We start from the raw sequence: 15449 nt of genomic DNA, 5'->3' as shown, positions 1-15449 counted from the left end.
CATATGAAACCACTTCGTGGGCTGCATCCGGCCCCCTGGCCTTGTGTTTGACATGTCTGTTCTAGGAGGTGGGATCAATCAGTGGGTCAAGAAAACTGACATTTCCATCCCTGCATTGGGGAAATTGACCTTAATATTCCAAATTGCTCTCTTCAAGATACATTAAAAAGGAAAGCTTATCTTTCAACATTTTCCAGTCCCCTTGAGCAAACCAATCCATTTGCTAGACAGTAGATAAACATGAACTGAACAAAACCCTGACCTTTGATTACTATGTTCAGCACAGCAATAAACATCCCAAAGTTCAAAGTGGAATCTTTTTTGTCAACTCACCTGTAACCACCTTGTGCCAAGGATTGTAGCTTTTAGCCTATACAGTATAACCAGGGGGAAAGACTATGTTGACAAACTGGATAATGTTTAAGCATTTATCAGCCAGTAAGGGGGGAGGGAAGGAAGGAAGGAAGGAAGGAAGGAAGGAAGGAAGGACCCCAGAGGAGAGGATGGGGGGAGGAGGAAGAGGAGAGTAGAAATGGAGAGAAGGAGGGGGGAGGGAGGGAAGGAAGGAAGGAAGGAAGAAGGAAGGAAAGAAGGAAGAAAAGAGGGAAGGAGGGAAGAAGGGAAGGAAGGAAGGAAGGAAGGAAGGAAGGAAGGAAGGAAGGAAGGAAGGAAGGAAGGAAGGAAGGAAGGAAGGAAGGAAGGGCCCAGAGGAGAGGACAGGGGGAGGAAGAAGAGAGTAGAAATGGAGAGAAGGAGGGAGGGAGGGAAGGAAGGAAGGAAAAAAGGAGGGAAGGAAGGAAGAGCCCAGAGGAGAGGATGGGGGGAGGGAGAAGAGAGTAGAAATAGAGAGAAGGAGGGAGAGGGAGGGAGGGAAGGAAGGAAGGGAAGGAAGGAAGGAGGGAAGGACAGAAGGAGGGAGGGAAGGAAGGAAGGAAGGAAGGAAGAAAAGAAGGAAGGAAGGAAGGAAGGAAGGAAGGAAGGAAGGAAGGAAGGAAGGAAGGAAGGAAGGGACTCAGTCTTCCTCCAGTTGCACCTGTGTGCCTAGCCAGCCAATCCTATCAGAATTGCCTTTCATTAGTGCAATTCATTTTGTGGAGAATATTAGAGTTCTCTCTCTTTTTTTTCTTCTCCTGCCCTCTCTCTCAATCCCATCTGCTCTCAGGTTTTCCTTGCTGCCCTGGCATTTGCATACTTTAGTAAAACCTTTGCTGGGGCCACGATGAAAAGTTCCTTGACACAACTGGAAAGGAGATTCGGCATTGCTTCCTCTACAACTGGCTTCATCGATGGAGCCTTTGAAATGGGTAGGTGGAACCCGAAACCAGGAAGAGAATTAGCTACGGATGGAGAGCTCGAGGTCCTAGGCGTTACATTATTGATCACCATTTTCTGCATTGGGAGAAAAGGGTCCAAAATTAATTGGTATCCAGAGGCCCGAGAAACTTGACTGCCTTGGTCTTAATCCATCACAAGACTTTGACAGCTGGAACTGAACATCATTCAGCAATGGTCATGCCCTAATTTATTTATTTAGCATATACATTTTTGTGTATTTAGCATATTTAGAGTATAAATTTAGCACGATGCCTTGGTAAGGCCACACTTGGAATACTGCATCCAGTTTTGGTAGCCACAATATTAAAAAAAGATGTTGAGACTCTAGAAAGAGTGCAGAGAAGAGCCACAAAGATGATTAGGGAACTGGAGACTAAAACATATGAAGAACGGTTGCAGGAATTGGGTATGTCTAGTTTAATGAAGAAAAGGACGAGGGGGGACAGGATAGCAGTCTTCCAATATCTCAGGGGTTGCCACAAAGAAGAGGGAGTCAAGCTATTCTCCAAAGCACCTGAGGGCAGGACAAGACGCAATGGATGGAAACTAATCAAAGAGAGAAGCTACCTAGAACTAAGGAGAAATTTCCTGACAGTTCAAACAATTAATCAGTGGAACAGCTTGCCTCCAGGAATTGTGGGTGCTCCAACATTTTAAAGAAGAGATTGGGCAACCATTTGTCTGAAATGGTATAGGGTTTCCTGTCTGTGCAGGGGAGTGGTCTAGAAGACCTCCAAGGTCCCTTTCAACTCTTTCTGTTATTCTGTATGGCATCATGACCTAATGGAGAGCTTCTATATTCTCTTCCCAGGAAATCTGTTGGTGATTGCATTTGTGAGTTACTTCGGGGCAAAATTTCATCGGCCCAAGATCATCGCCTTTGGTTGTTTTATCATGTCTTTGGGGAGCTTTTTAACAGCATTGCCTCATTTCTTCATGGGATAGTGAGTATGAGAGAAAGAATTTGAGAGAGAAAGAGATCTTCCATTTGTGGAAGGCCAGTATTGTAAAGATTTATAAAATATCCATGCGGGACCTAAAAGAAACTCTATCAGTTACGTGAGTGAATCACTTTAGATTTTACTCAGATAGAGATGTTCGGAAATGGCCTACATCAGTTTTGTAAGTCGTACGGTAGTAGGAAATTCATATTATACAAACTACGGAATTGGGTTCATAGAGCATTCTTGACTCTAGATCCAAGTTGACAAAATAGAATACTATACTGGAGAGTAGATACCCAGCAGAAATGGAATGGAATGGGTGGATTAACTTGGGGGAATGGGGGAAAGAGGTTCTGTTTAAGGAGCTGAACGGGACAACTTGCCATGGCCAACTCAACGCGGCCAACTTGCCACAACAATTCAATTTCATTATTTAAAATAATTAAAAAAATATTTTAATGTTTGTCACTCGCCCTTCATTTTGTCCTTCCTTTTACAATCTTTCTTTAATGATCCTATCCCACCATTTCTTTGATATTAGTGTAAGACTTGTCCTGCAGAAGTTGTCCTGTGTTGAGTTGGCTGTGGCAAGTTATCCCATGACGAGTTGGCTGAAGCAAATTGACTGGGGCGAGTTGGCTGCATCCAACTGTCCTAGACCCATCTAAGAGGCACGAGAGTGAGAAAACCTCAGTGACTGATAGTCAGAGAAAGAAACTTAGGAAGAACCTGCTGTAAAGAGGCCGTGGGAAGTACCTTCAGACTTGCAAAATTGATATATACCCCTTCTGGGTATATATAGACACTTCTTAAGTAGCAACCGCATCTATAACTATAAAAATGGTCAAAACAATATAAAATTATAAAATAAACCACAACTAACCATGGTATTCATACTAACAGTAAACTGTGTATTCCCAAACAATGCTAAATATGTCTTATTTCTTCCAGCCGGAGAAAAGGTACCTCTAAATGTATTTGTACCCGCACTAGGAATAACCTCTTTCTTTTCCAGTTATCAATATGACACAATATCCTTCACATCAGACAACAACACCAGTTTCTTACCCTGCTCATTCAATCCCCAGGATTCCCCCATGGTAAAAGGGATGCCAAGGCCAGGTAAGAATAATCGATTATTCTGAACCCTCTTTTGAATAGCTGGTATAAAGTTGTCTATAAATCAAAATAAGTCATATGCTAATTCTTCAGTCTTCAGTGCAACATGTTACATCTCTTAGTCCAAATTATGATGTTGCCACACTCGTGTGTCATTTTTTTCTCAGTGCCACTGATAACCATTAGATAATGATGGCGACACCTCATTGTTAGAGATAAAAGGGAGAACTTCAACATAGGACTGCTGCATGGAGCAGGACATGATCTTGAGAGATAGCACTGTCTGAAGCAGAATCAACAAATCTCTCCAAAGTGGTCGATTCAGGTTATTCGCCATTTCAAATTCTGAGAAATGAACTGGCTGCCTTAAGGTGTTGGAGACCATCCCTAGACTGTCATTCCAAAGATCTAATCCAAAGTCTTACTCTCCCTATTATCAACTTATGTTGATAATGCTCTTAATTTCACCTGTTTTGTGGCCCTAACCTTATATTTACTTAGTTGGTTGTGGCTTCTCTTCAGAGAATGATCAGTCTCTCCTGTTAAGCAAAGAAACTTATCAGGGATTTTTTGTAACCAGATTTATGAGAACTACCAAAATGGACTCCATTACGGTACACTACTGTGAATCTGCCTTTGAAAGTTGAGTACACAAAGTGGGAAGCTCCTTTTAAGAAAGACCTTACAATAGAAAATGTGTGTGTGTGTGTGTGTGTGTGTTTGGAAATCATGCTCAGATCTATGGGAAAGATGATGGAACATCATCCTATTAAACATCATTCTACTAATGTAACAGTAAAACTGGCTGGATTTAATCTTGATTTGGATAGCATTATTTGTATGCAGCTGAATATGAAAACATCCAGGAAATGGCACTGATAAATTATTATAGTACAGAATAGCTCTTGATGGTTAGCCACTATGATGCTAGAACAGAACAGAACAGAACAGAATAGCTTTATTTGGTCAAATCTAATAATACACACAAGGAATTTGTCTTCGGTGCATGAGCTCTCAGTGCACATGCAAAAAAACAGAGTAATCATAATCATAATCATAATCATAATATCAATAAGAAGAGGTAGTAGAAAAGATAAGAAAGATAATAAAGCAATAATACAGCCATACTACATGGATAAATATCCTTACACATAAGTCTATGGAAATTAGGTGTTCAGCAGAAGGAAAAAACAGAGGGGGGAAAACCCCTGTCTTTGTGTCTTTGTGTTAGTGGCATCCCGAGGGGAGGAGTTGAAACAGTTTATGTCCAGGATGTGAGGGGGTCAGTAGATATTTTCTCAGCCCTCCTTCTGAACCACACAATATCCAGGTCCTCAGTGGAAAGCAGGCTCGTTGCAATTGGTTTTTTTCCTGCAGTCCTATCTGTTGAAGACAGTATCTGTCCTGTTTGATTGCTGTACCAAACCAGACAGTTATAGAAGCACAAATGGCAGAGTCATATATTATTGCTAGTCATATATTATCGTAAGCACATTTTTATTTTACTATACCTCCATTTTCTGTTTCACCACACTTATTATTTTGCACTCTGGGCTGTAGAAGTATGACTATCTGTGCTTTGTAGGAAAAGGTATGACCGGCGTAATGACTTTTCTTGCCATAATTGTTATTCTTTGCAGACTGTGACCATAAAATGGTTACCTCTTATGCCTGGATTTTCGTCTTGCTGGGGAATATGCTACGTGGAATTGGCGAAACACCCATTAATCCTCTGGGCATATCATACCTCGATGAGTTCTCTAGAGAAGAAGATGTACCTCTTTATATCAGTAATGCTTGTCTGTCAAATGCTTGTCTGTCAAATCCTGATCTGAACTTAATAATGCTGAAGAGATAGGCAGTATTCAAGCTGGGATGGCTTTAATACTTCTTGGCAAGTTGGGGGGTTCCTAAATTATCAAATACTGAATTTAGGTCACATCTAATTCTATTCATTATTGGATATAATAGAAATTGGTATTCATAATCCACGTTCCCGTGAAAAGCTGAAGGCAAAAAATAAGCCAACACAGTCCTAGGCTGCATTAATAGAGAGACAGAATCAAGATCACATGAAGTGTTAGTACTGCTTTGTAATGCCTTATAAGACCACACTTGGAATACTGCATCCAGTTTTGGTTGCCCCAATATAAAAAAGACTGTAGAAAGAGTACAGAGAAGAGCAACAAAGATGATTAGCGGACTGGAAGCTAAAACATGTAAAGAACAGTTGCAGGATCTGAGTATGTCTAGTTTAATGAAAAGAAGTTCAGTTGACATGATAGCAGTGTTCCAATATCTCAGGGGATCAAGCTATTCTCCAAAGCACCTGAGGGCAGGACAAAAAACAATGGATGGAAACTAATCAAGGAGAGATCCAACCTAGAACTAAAGAGAAATTTCCTGACAGTTACAACAATTAATCAATGGAACAACTTGCTCCCAGAAGTTGTGGGTGCTCCATCACTGGAGGTTTTTAAGAAGAGATTGGACAACCATTTGTCTGAAATGGTATAGGATTTCCTGTGTTTCCTGAGTAGGGAGTTGGACTAGAAGACCTCCAAGGTCCCTTCCAACTGTGTTATTCTGTTATTGTTAGAAGATCTCCCTTCCAGGGCTATGAAAACATGCCTCTTTATTAGCTCAGCTGTGAAAACAACATACAGTATTTGATAGGAAGCAAAGATGCTCTCCCACTAACCATAACTCTAGATCAGGGCACTCCAAACTTGGCAATTTTAAGTCTTGTGGATTTCAACTCCCGGAATTCCTCAGCTAGCTATTGTGGCTGGGGAATTCTGAGAGCTGAAGTCAATAAGTCTTTAAAGTTGCCAGGTTTGGAGACCCCTACTCTAGATGAAGGCACTTCTGCAATTCTATTGATTACAGAAGTGGTTTTCCATTGTCTTCTTCCAGGATATTGTTTCAAATTCTTGGGCTGCCTCTCATCCAACTACCAACCACAACCAACCCTGCTTAGCTTCTGAGATAGGTAAAGGTCTATGTCTTCTAAAAACATTAGCACCCATCTTTAGCTTCAGAATGGTGCTGCTGATCTTATAATGAGGAGAGGGAAGAACAACATATTCAATGTATATCTTTCCAGCTTCATTATCCATTGCATCAAATGTTAGAAGTGTCCTCTGGTATGGACTAAATAAAATAATATATGCTTTTTTTCTTCACCATTGCAGGCTTTTTGCACACCGCAGCCATGATTGGCCCACTATCTGGTTTCCTCCTGGGGTCTCTGTTTGCCAGACTCTATGTGGATGTTGGTTTTGTGGACACAGGTAAGATGGAAGAAGAACTAACCAGCTAAGTTGGCTGGTCTAAGTTAACTGCAGCTGTAAATCTAAAGTCATTGTATTTGAGAAAGGATATAGTGAAACTGGAAGGGGTAAAAACTAAGAGAAAGCAGAATTCTGAGGGGGGCAGAGTTACCCCCTTCCAAATTGAAAAAAATTATCTCAGAACCATTAAAAAAAAGTAGCTCAAGAGAAAGGTAGTAAAAGCAATATGTAAAACCAAGACCAATTTTTTTCTCCTTGTTTCATAATCTTAGCATTCAGGATCATAATTAAACCCAAATGCTGGTAGATCTAGGCCCAATGAAAGGAAACAATTGTTTCTCCAATAGATAGCTAAATTATGGAATTCAATGCCACCAGATGTGAGGATGGTGGCCGATTTAGGGGGCTTTAAAAATGGACTGGACAACTTTATTCAATTGCAATAGTCGTCCATCTCAAGCAAGTGACCTATGGAGATGGGCTACAATGGCTATAAATCTTAATGGTGGAATTCTACCTCCTGAATTTGCAGTGGCGAGGACTGAGTAGAAATGGGATATTAGAGGGTAGACAAGCCACTGTCTAACTTTCCTAGAACATAGAATAATAGAGTAGGAAGGGACCTTGGAGATCTTCTACTACAACCCCCTGCTCAAGCAGGAGACCCTAAACCATTTCAGACAAATAGTTGCCCAGTCTCTTTTTGAAAGCCTCCAGTGATGGAGCACCCAGAAATTCTGAAGGTAAGCTACCCTACCCTACCCTATCCTATAGTATCCAGTGGTGGGATTCAAATATGTGAACAACCAGTTCTCTGTGTCGATGCCGCTTCCGGAAGTCCATTTTGGGCCAGGGCAACAAAAAATTAGCTACTGGTTCTGCTGAAGTGGTGCGAACCGGCTGAATCCCACCACTGATCGTATCCTATCCTATCCTCTCAAAAGATTTGTCCACTTTCGGTCATCTAAAAGTTTGTTTCTCTCTTGCAGTTGCTTATGTCTGAAACTCATTTTCATGATGTCTTGCAGATGCTAAGGCCTTCATTTTCAGTTCTCTGAACAGTTCTCTTGTTCACTTTGCTCCCCTGCCCATTAAACTTTCCAGGGCGTCTTCCATGCTGACATTCACTCGGTACATTTAGGAAAGCAAAGACCTGCATTGTTGTTAACAAAGCTCCATGAAACCAACGTTCCAGATAATGGAACTCAGCTTTCTTCATTCCTCATTCTAGATACAATAACTATCACTCCAACTGATTCGCGTTGGGTTGGTGCATGGTGGATGAACTTTTTAGTTGCCGGGGTCATCACTCTGATTTCTGGAATCCCTTTCTTGTTCCTGCCTAAAAGTCTGGACAAAAAGAAAGAAGCCTGTATCCAGAAAAACCTAGATCCCACGGAAAGCAACATTGAAAACAGCCATGAACAAAAGCCTGATATTCAAGGTGGAATGGCGTACTCTGGACAATTAAAAGGTAAGCATTAAAATGGTTCAGTTTAACTGTAGCAAGACTCAATCAGGGTCAAGCTCTGGATTCTAGGAGAGCCAACTATAAGGCTGGGCCTAAATTGGATAAGGACTGTTTTCCACAGTAAGGATCAGAAAATTGGTAGGTTTCAAGATCTGTTGTAGCAGGAGAAGAGAAGATCGAGAGGATCAATCATGGGGGTGAAAGGCACAAGGAGAAGGATGAGATATGGCACTCAGAACATTAGACACAGAGTTAAAGCCGTGGCTCTAGCAACCACAATTCCTAGTCTTGTTGTTTCAGATCTTGAACCAGGGTTTCCTCTACCACTATTCAGTCCACATGGCATCTCCATGTGAAGTTCAAGGCAGCAGGAAGTCACAGATAGAGAAGCACTATACATAGGCAAGTCTACTCAGGACCACCATGGCATTGGATATCAGGATTGATTGGTGCCAGGTGGAAGCTGAGAATTTCCTATAATTAAAGTCCTACCATAATGGCATATGGGAAAGACCTTGGGAGAGAGAGCAAAGAGATGCTGCCAAAGGTATAGAGACAGCATGACTTGTAGCTGGTTGATGGGTGTGGCAAGAGGGTCAGAGGATACCCACTCTAGTTTCTTACGCTGTAAAGGAAATGGGGGGGGGAACTCTACATTCAGACTTACAATTTTCTGTCAATGTAACTTTACAAGAAAGTAGAATTAGCTCATCTCGTTGAGTTTCCTATCTGGTTTGCCCTAGGAAGCCAATACCAATCCAAGTACAATCCATTGCTGGAATGTACAACCACACATCTGCCTGTAGGATTCATGTCTCTTACTATTAGTTATATGATTTTAACCTGGGGGGGGGGAGGCAGGCAAAAGAGTCAATATCCAGAGCAACAGTCAAGGATGCAAAGCAGAAGGCATTGTTCAGACTATGGGACAGATTAACAGATTTGTTAAGGCTTTCTTAACAGATTTGTTAAGGCTTTCTGGACAAGAGGGACGTGGTGGCCTAGCAGTTAAGACGCTGTGCTTGTTAACCGGAAGATTGGCAGTTCGAGACCCAAGCACTGTGTGATGGGGTAAGCTCCCATTACATGCTCCAACTCCTGCCAGCTTAGCAGTTCGAAAGCATGCAAATGCGAGTAGATAAATAGGTACCACTTCGGTGGGAAGGTAACAATGTTCCGTGCACCTTGTTATATAATCATACTGGCTACATTATTATGGAAGCATCTTCAGACAATGCTGGATCTCTCAGCTAAGAAACAGAGATGAGCTCCATCCTCTAGAGCAGTGATGGTGAACTTTTTAGAGACCGAGTGCCCCAAAACTAGCCAACCCCGCTCCACCCCCCCCGCCCCGCCCCCCACCCCACCTGCCTACAGGGTCACTCACTGCCTCCAGGGCCGTTGCAGATCACCCAGGCAGCCCAGGAGCGCCATGGCGCCCACACCTTCTACCCGTGCCCCGCAGCATCAACTGTGTGGGATGGGGTGTGAGGGCAGAGTCTTGTCTACGCTGCCTGGCTGCCATGTCCTTGGCTGCGCTGTTCCGTGTGGGCCACGCTCGGGGGCGACTCTCCTCCAGGGAAGCTGCTGGTGAGGAGGGGGTCGTGGGGGTAGGTGAGGCTGGGGCAATGGCACGTGTGCCCACAGAGAGGGGTCCAAGTGCCGCCTCTGGTACGTGTGCCATAGGTTCGCCACCACTGCTCTAGAGTCAGACATACACTGGATAGAGGAAACCTTTACCTTTACCTTTTTGGGGCAAAGATTTGGTAGATATCATCCATATATATATACCAACAGGCATATTCTACCTTTTTTTCCAGAGTTCTTCAAGTCTCTAAAGAGACTCTTAGGGAACAAAATGTATATTATACTACTGTGCTCCTCACTGCTGAATGCTAGCAGTTTTATTGGATATATCACCTACCAGGCAAAATATATGGAACAGCAATATGGACTGTCAGTGTCGAGATCTAATTTTATAACAGGCAAGTCTCTCTCCCCCTCTCTCTGTCTCGTTCTCATTTCTGCTCTTCTTTACACATACATACACACACACACATACCTGCTTGTACCACAGCTTCCTAATAGGCCAGGTAATTTAAGGAACAATATTTTCACCCAAACGTGGTGGACTTTGAGAAATAAATGAGGGAGGCAATTTGCAAAATCAAAATAAAATGTAAATTTGATTCTATTTTTAATTTTCTCAATAGTACGTAATTAATGGATCATGAGTACCCATCATCAGGCATTCAGGCACTGGTTATTCTCATGTCTGGACTACTGCAACATGTTCTACATGGGGCTAGCCTTGAAGATAATTCAGAAGTGATAGGTGGCACAGAATGAAGCATTGCATACAGTCCTGGAGGCCCCAAAGGTGGCCCATGTACCACCTCTGTTATCCGAGCTGCATCAGTTAATCACTGCAATTGTTAAGTTAGTAACACGGTTGTTAAGTGAATCTGGCTTCCCCATTGACTTTGCTTCTCAAAAGGTTGCAAAAGAGGATCACATGAGCCCAGGACATTGCAACCGTCATAAATATGAACCAGTTGCCAGGCAAGTGAATTTTGATTACGTGACCATGGGGATGCTTCGACGGTCCTAAGTATGAAAAACGGTCATAAGTCACATTTTTCCATGTCATCGTAACTTGAAATGAATGGTTGTAAGGCAAGGACCACCACAATCCTCTTCCCTCTGTTTTCCATCATGTCCGCGCACATGTTTCTTTTGCTCATCTTGAGCATACAAATGGCCAATGGAGGGAGGTGACTTTCACTTTCTCTTTGTTTATTTTTTTTATATATTTCAGCTGTTGCCATTTTGCCAGTGGTCATCATCGGGATGTTTGCAGGTGGGTTCATCATGAAAAAGTTCAAGCTAGGAATCCTTGATGCTACAAAACTGGGACACGCAGCGTCGTTCATCGGATTTGCCTTGACATTCGTGTATTTCATGCTGGGTTGTGAGAACCACCCAGTGGCTGGGTTATCAGCGACCTATGATGGGTAGGACAATATGTTGATAAGTATGTGAGTATGCATAGGTCTGTAAGCTTATCGTGTGTATGAGTGCTGAGAGGATATCCAGGTGTCTATGGCATTGATTGTCATACACAATCAATACACAATCGAGAAGCAGGACAAGTTTACACCATATCTGTAAGCTATGATCAATAGATTCCAGTTACACTGTCCCATCTGAGAGAGCCATCTTTTTTATTTTTTGTATTTATCACCGGTTGATGAATTAAGATGCAATCCCAGCTCCCTTCCCTCCACATCTTGTTCCCTCCCCCCTCATCTTATAATCATAATTTTATCTGGATTGGGAGTTTTGTTTTTATTGTTTTAGAGATGTTATGATTTTAATGTTTTATGCTGTAAAGTGGTATTAATACTTCACGTGCACTTGATTCTATCCCTCTGTTAATGCAGCCTAGAACTGTGTTGGCTTTTTTGGCAGCTGCAGCACACTGCTGGCTCATATTTAAGTGATTGTCCACTAGGACTCCAAGATCCCTCTCACAGTTGCTACTATTGAGCAAGGGACCACCTATTCCAGACATGTCAAACACAAGGCCCGGGGGCCGGATGCAGCCGGCAAAGTGGTTTCATGTGGCCCGCGAAGCCATCCTGGAAACAGTGAGAGAACGGCCCCTCTGCCTTTGCCCTGTCCCAGGCCAGCTGGGAGTCAATGTACAATTTTGTGGTGGCCATCTATGCTGAAACGCATTCAGTCTTAGCTCCATAAACCCCCCTCCCGCATGGCCTGAGAGGAACAGTGAGGCTCCTCCAGTGGCCCATGCCTTGGCACTTGCCCCAGTCCCACCCCGTTCTGCCAGAGACCCTCAGATCTGTCCCACTCCTGCCCAGGCCCCCACAGGCACCCTTGACGCGAACGATGTAGAGCTGGCCACGCCCACCCAGTAGGCCACATCCACTCCATCCACGCCCACCCAGTAGGCCACACCCACTCTGACCACACCCACCCGGCCCCCTGAGGGCAACCGCAATGCTGATGCAGCCCTCAATGAAATTGAGTTTGACACCCCTGACCTATACTATACTTGTTCATTTGGTTTTTCTTGCCTAAATGTAGAACTTTACTTTTTTTTCACCATTGAATTTCATTTTGTTAGATAGCAGCACCCAATGTTCAAGTCTGTCAAGATCCTTTTGTATCTTAAGCCTGTCTTCTGGAGTGTTGTCTATTCCTGCCAGCTTGGTGTCGTCTGCAAATTTGATGATTTCCCCATCTATCCCCTCATCCAAATTGTTGATGAAGATGTTGAAGAGCACTGGGCCCAGAACAGAGCCCTGGGGCACCCAACTACACACTTCCTTCCATTTAGATGCAGTTTCATTGAGGATCACACGCTGAGTACGGCCGGTCAGCCAGAGTACGGCAGATCAGCCAGATAGATAGATAGATAGATAGACAGATAGACAGATAGACAGACAGACAGACAGACAGACAGACAGACAGACAGACAGACAAGAAACAAATAAATAAAATATCTTGATCTATTTCAGATGCTTCATATTGAAATTCCAGGAGAACTTTTAAATGTGCTATTCTCCCTTTTATATTTTTAAGGGACACAGCTGCTCAGAACCAGCTTTCCTTATTTTCAGCCTGCAATTCCAACTGTACCTGTGCTACAAGCCAGTGGGATCCTGTCTGTGGAGATAACGGACTCACATATGTGTCGGCCTGTTTTGCTGGGTGCAAAAACATGACGAGATGGAAGAAAGAAACAGTAAGGGCGAGAGTCTGACTTTTTCCATGTCAGTATTCTGGGCTGGAACCTGAGGAACGAAGAAACGAGAGGCAGAAAACCCGCACGAGAGGGTTTTTGCTTCCTAATATTTTTTTTTTAAAACGAGATACATGAAGTCTAAGGCTTAATTTTTAAATTCGTACGCAAGGTTTGAGCCAGTTTGACCTGGTGGCTAAGGCACCAGAAAGCAGGAAAGCAGGAAACTGTGAGTTCAAGTCCATGGGTGACTTAGGGATAGTCACTCTTTCTCAGCCCCACCCACCTCACAGGTTGTGGTTGTGATGGAAAACAGGAGGAGGAAGGTGTGGTGGATATGCTCACTGCCTTGAGTTATTTGTAAAGATAATGAAGGCGAGATACAAATAAATAAAGATGTTTCTACTGCAGTGAGCAACAACAGATATCAGGATCCTTCAAACACCTAGGGTCAAAATAAAGATGTCATCATATCAAGCTCAACTCCTATCAAGAGCATCAATACTGCGATACAGTTCACTTGCCAGCAATTTGGAAATGTTTTCCATTTTTGTCTGGGATGTTCATTTCGTATTCTTTTCCTTATAGGTTTTTCACAACTGTAGCTGCATTGAGAAAGCAGATACTAAGTTGAGGAATTCTTCCGCGGTGTTGGGTGAATGCCGAAGAAGTGATGAGTGCTCAAAAAATTTTATTTTTTACACCATTACCAAAGCTGCGAGCGCTTTTCTGTACTCACTGGGTGGCGTTCCTCTGTTCATGCTCCTTATCAGGTAAGGAATGAGTTAAGTCAGGGGTGGGGAACGATGGCCCTTTTATGACCTGGGGACGTCAACTCCCAGAATTCTTGAGCCAGCCATGCTCCCAGGAATTCTGGGAGCTGAAGTCCACAAATCCTAAAGGGGCCACGGTTCCCACCTCTGAGTTAAGTAAATAGCCAATAAGGCAGCATAGTTACTTAAGATTCTGTCAAGACTTTTAAAAAAAAAAATTAAAAGTCAAAAATCTAAACCTCAATGAAAATATATGTATCCTAGAAACCTATGATTTTTTAAAATAATATTTTATTACTTTTCCAATTTTACATTTGAGTATTTAAAAAGCAACGTGGTGACTGGGTTTAATCAATAGTTCAATAACAAAATCTTTAGTGCAAATCTCAGGTTACAACATCAGATATTTTTTCTCTTTTTTCCTTAACATTTACTGTCTCGTATTCAAACTAGTACATTTCTAATTATATCAACTCAATAAAAACATCATTATTTCATTTATCAATAATTTTTTAGCTTATACGTACGGTATCTTAATTACATTCAATCTTCATAAACACTCCATATCCTGTTATTAATTTTTATATAATTTTTAATTTCTCAACAATATTCCAATTTAGCCTTTGATATCCATAATTTTCAGACTTTGGGTAGCCAAGACTTCCTTTATCTCACTTCATAACAAACTATAATATCCAAAATGCACATTTTATCTATTTAAATGTAATTAATTTTTAAGCACTCCAGCTATTCCTTAGGCTATTTCAATGATATCTTTCCAAACAATTATGTTGTAATTTCTGCCTTTTAGTGAAGAGATAGCAATGGAGGAAAAAAATGTTGCAATGTCTATCCAAGTCAACTATTTTTGTGGTTCCTTTTTTTTTTTTACCAAAAGACAAAGAGGTGAAAATTTCTTAAAATAATTTCGCCTTGTGTCTAATTTCCTTTTCCCCCATAAAGCCCCGTAGAGTATATTTATGTAATATGGAGAAATCTTAATGTTGACTTATAGAACTACAACTTCCATCCTCTATAATCATTCATTCCTGCTGATTGAGGCTGCTAATTCAGCAGCATCTGAATGTCCACACCTTTGCTATTCCTTAATATGACTAGAATTTTATTTATCTTTGCTTTCACTACAAGGGGAGACAAGAAATCAGAAACTGTTTAAGACAATTAAGATTTTTATTTTTTTTTTGAGGGGGAAGGTATGAAAATCTGTCTGGTCTGAATCTTTCTCCAGTTCTGATTGTGTGGAGTGAGGGGGGAGTCACACCTATTCTGAATCACATTTCCCAATTAGTATCATATTATGCAAACTGAAATAAGCAGGGGAAGCACCTTCTACGTATAAACGGTTCTTTGGTCCATTGAGTCTAGCATCATTGGCTTTGATTGGCTGTGTCTGTCCAGGAAGATAGGGAGGACTTTCTGATATCAATCAGAATAGAGCTGGAGATCTTCTAGTCCAACCTCCTGGTCAAATGGGAGACCCTATACAATTTGAGACAAGTGGCTAGATGATCATTGCATAATTTCATCTTTTTCACTGAAGTTGCCAGGAATCAAACCTGAACTTTTCAACATTCATGAGTAGTAACTGCACTCCAAATGTCCCCATGTCTACCACTATAGGAACTGCTTTGTGTAATTGCTTTGTGTCGATCCAAGCACAGCAATAGGAATGATTGCCTCCCATCGACCGGTACGCTCCCACAGAGCGGGCCTCCTCAGGGTGCCGTC

The 15449-nt window shown here is 42.1% G+C and overlaps 1 protein-coding gene across 1 annotated transcript in view; it reads left to right on the top strand.

Moving 5' to 3' along the window:
* Positions 1–1204: 1204 nt before the first annotated feature.
* Positions 1205–15449, top strand: part of LOC107293894 (solute carrier organic anion transporter family member 1B3-like) — a 19224-nt gene continuing 4979 nt past the window's right edge. The window contains exons 1-10 of the mRNA XM_029285488.1: positions 1205–1304; positions 2147–2279; positions 3295–3401; positions 5039–5188; positions 6593–6691; positions 7923–8132; positions 9953–10147; positions 10981–11176; positions 12768–12930; positions 13516–13700. Coding sequence (XP_029141321.1) covers positions 1220–1304; positions 2147–2279; positions 3295–3401; positions 5039–5188; positions 6593–6691; positions 7923–8132; positions 9953–10147; positions 10981–11176; positions 12768–12930; positions 13516–13700 — 1523 coding nt within the window. The 5' untranslated portion in view covers positions 1205–1219. The remainder of the gene's footprint in view (positions 1305–2146; positions 2280–3294; positions 3402–5038; positions 5189–6592; positions 6692–7922; positions 8133–9952; positions 10148–10980; positions 11177–12767; positions 12931–13515; positions 13701–15449) is intronic.

Source organism: Protobothrops mucrosquamatus, unplaced genomic scaffold, assembly GCF_001527695.2.
Source record: "Protobothrops mucrosquamatus isolate PMUCROS unplaced genomic scaffold, P.Mucros_1.0 scaffold1761, whole genome shotgun sequence".
NCBI lineage: Eukaryota > Metazoa > Chordata > Lepidosauria > Squamata > Viperidae > Protobothrops > Protobothrops mucrosquamatus.
The sequence above is the reverse complement of the archived record's forward strand: the minus strand, read 5'-3'. Positions and strand labels throughout refer to the sequence as shown.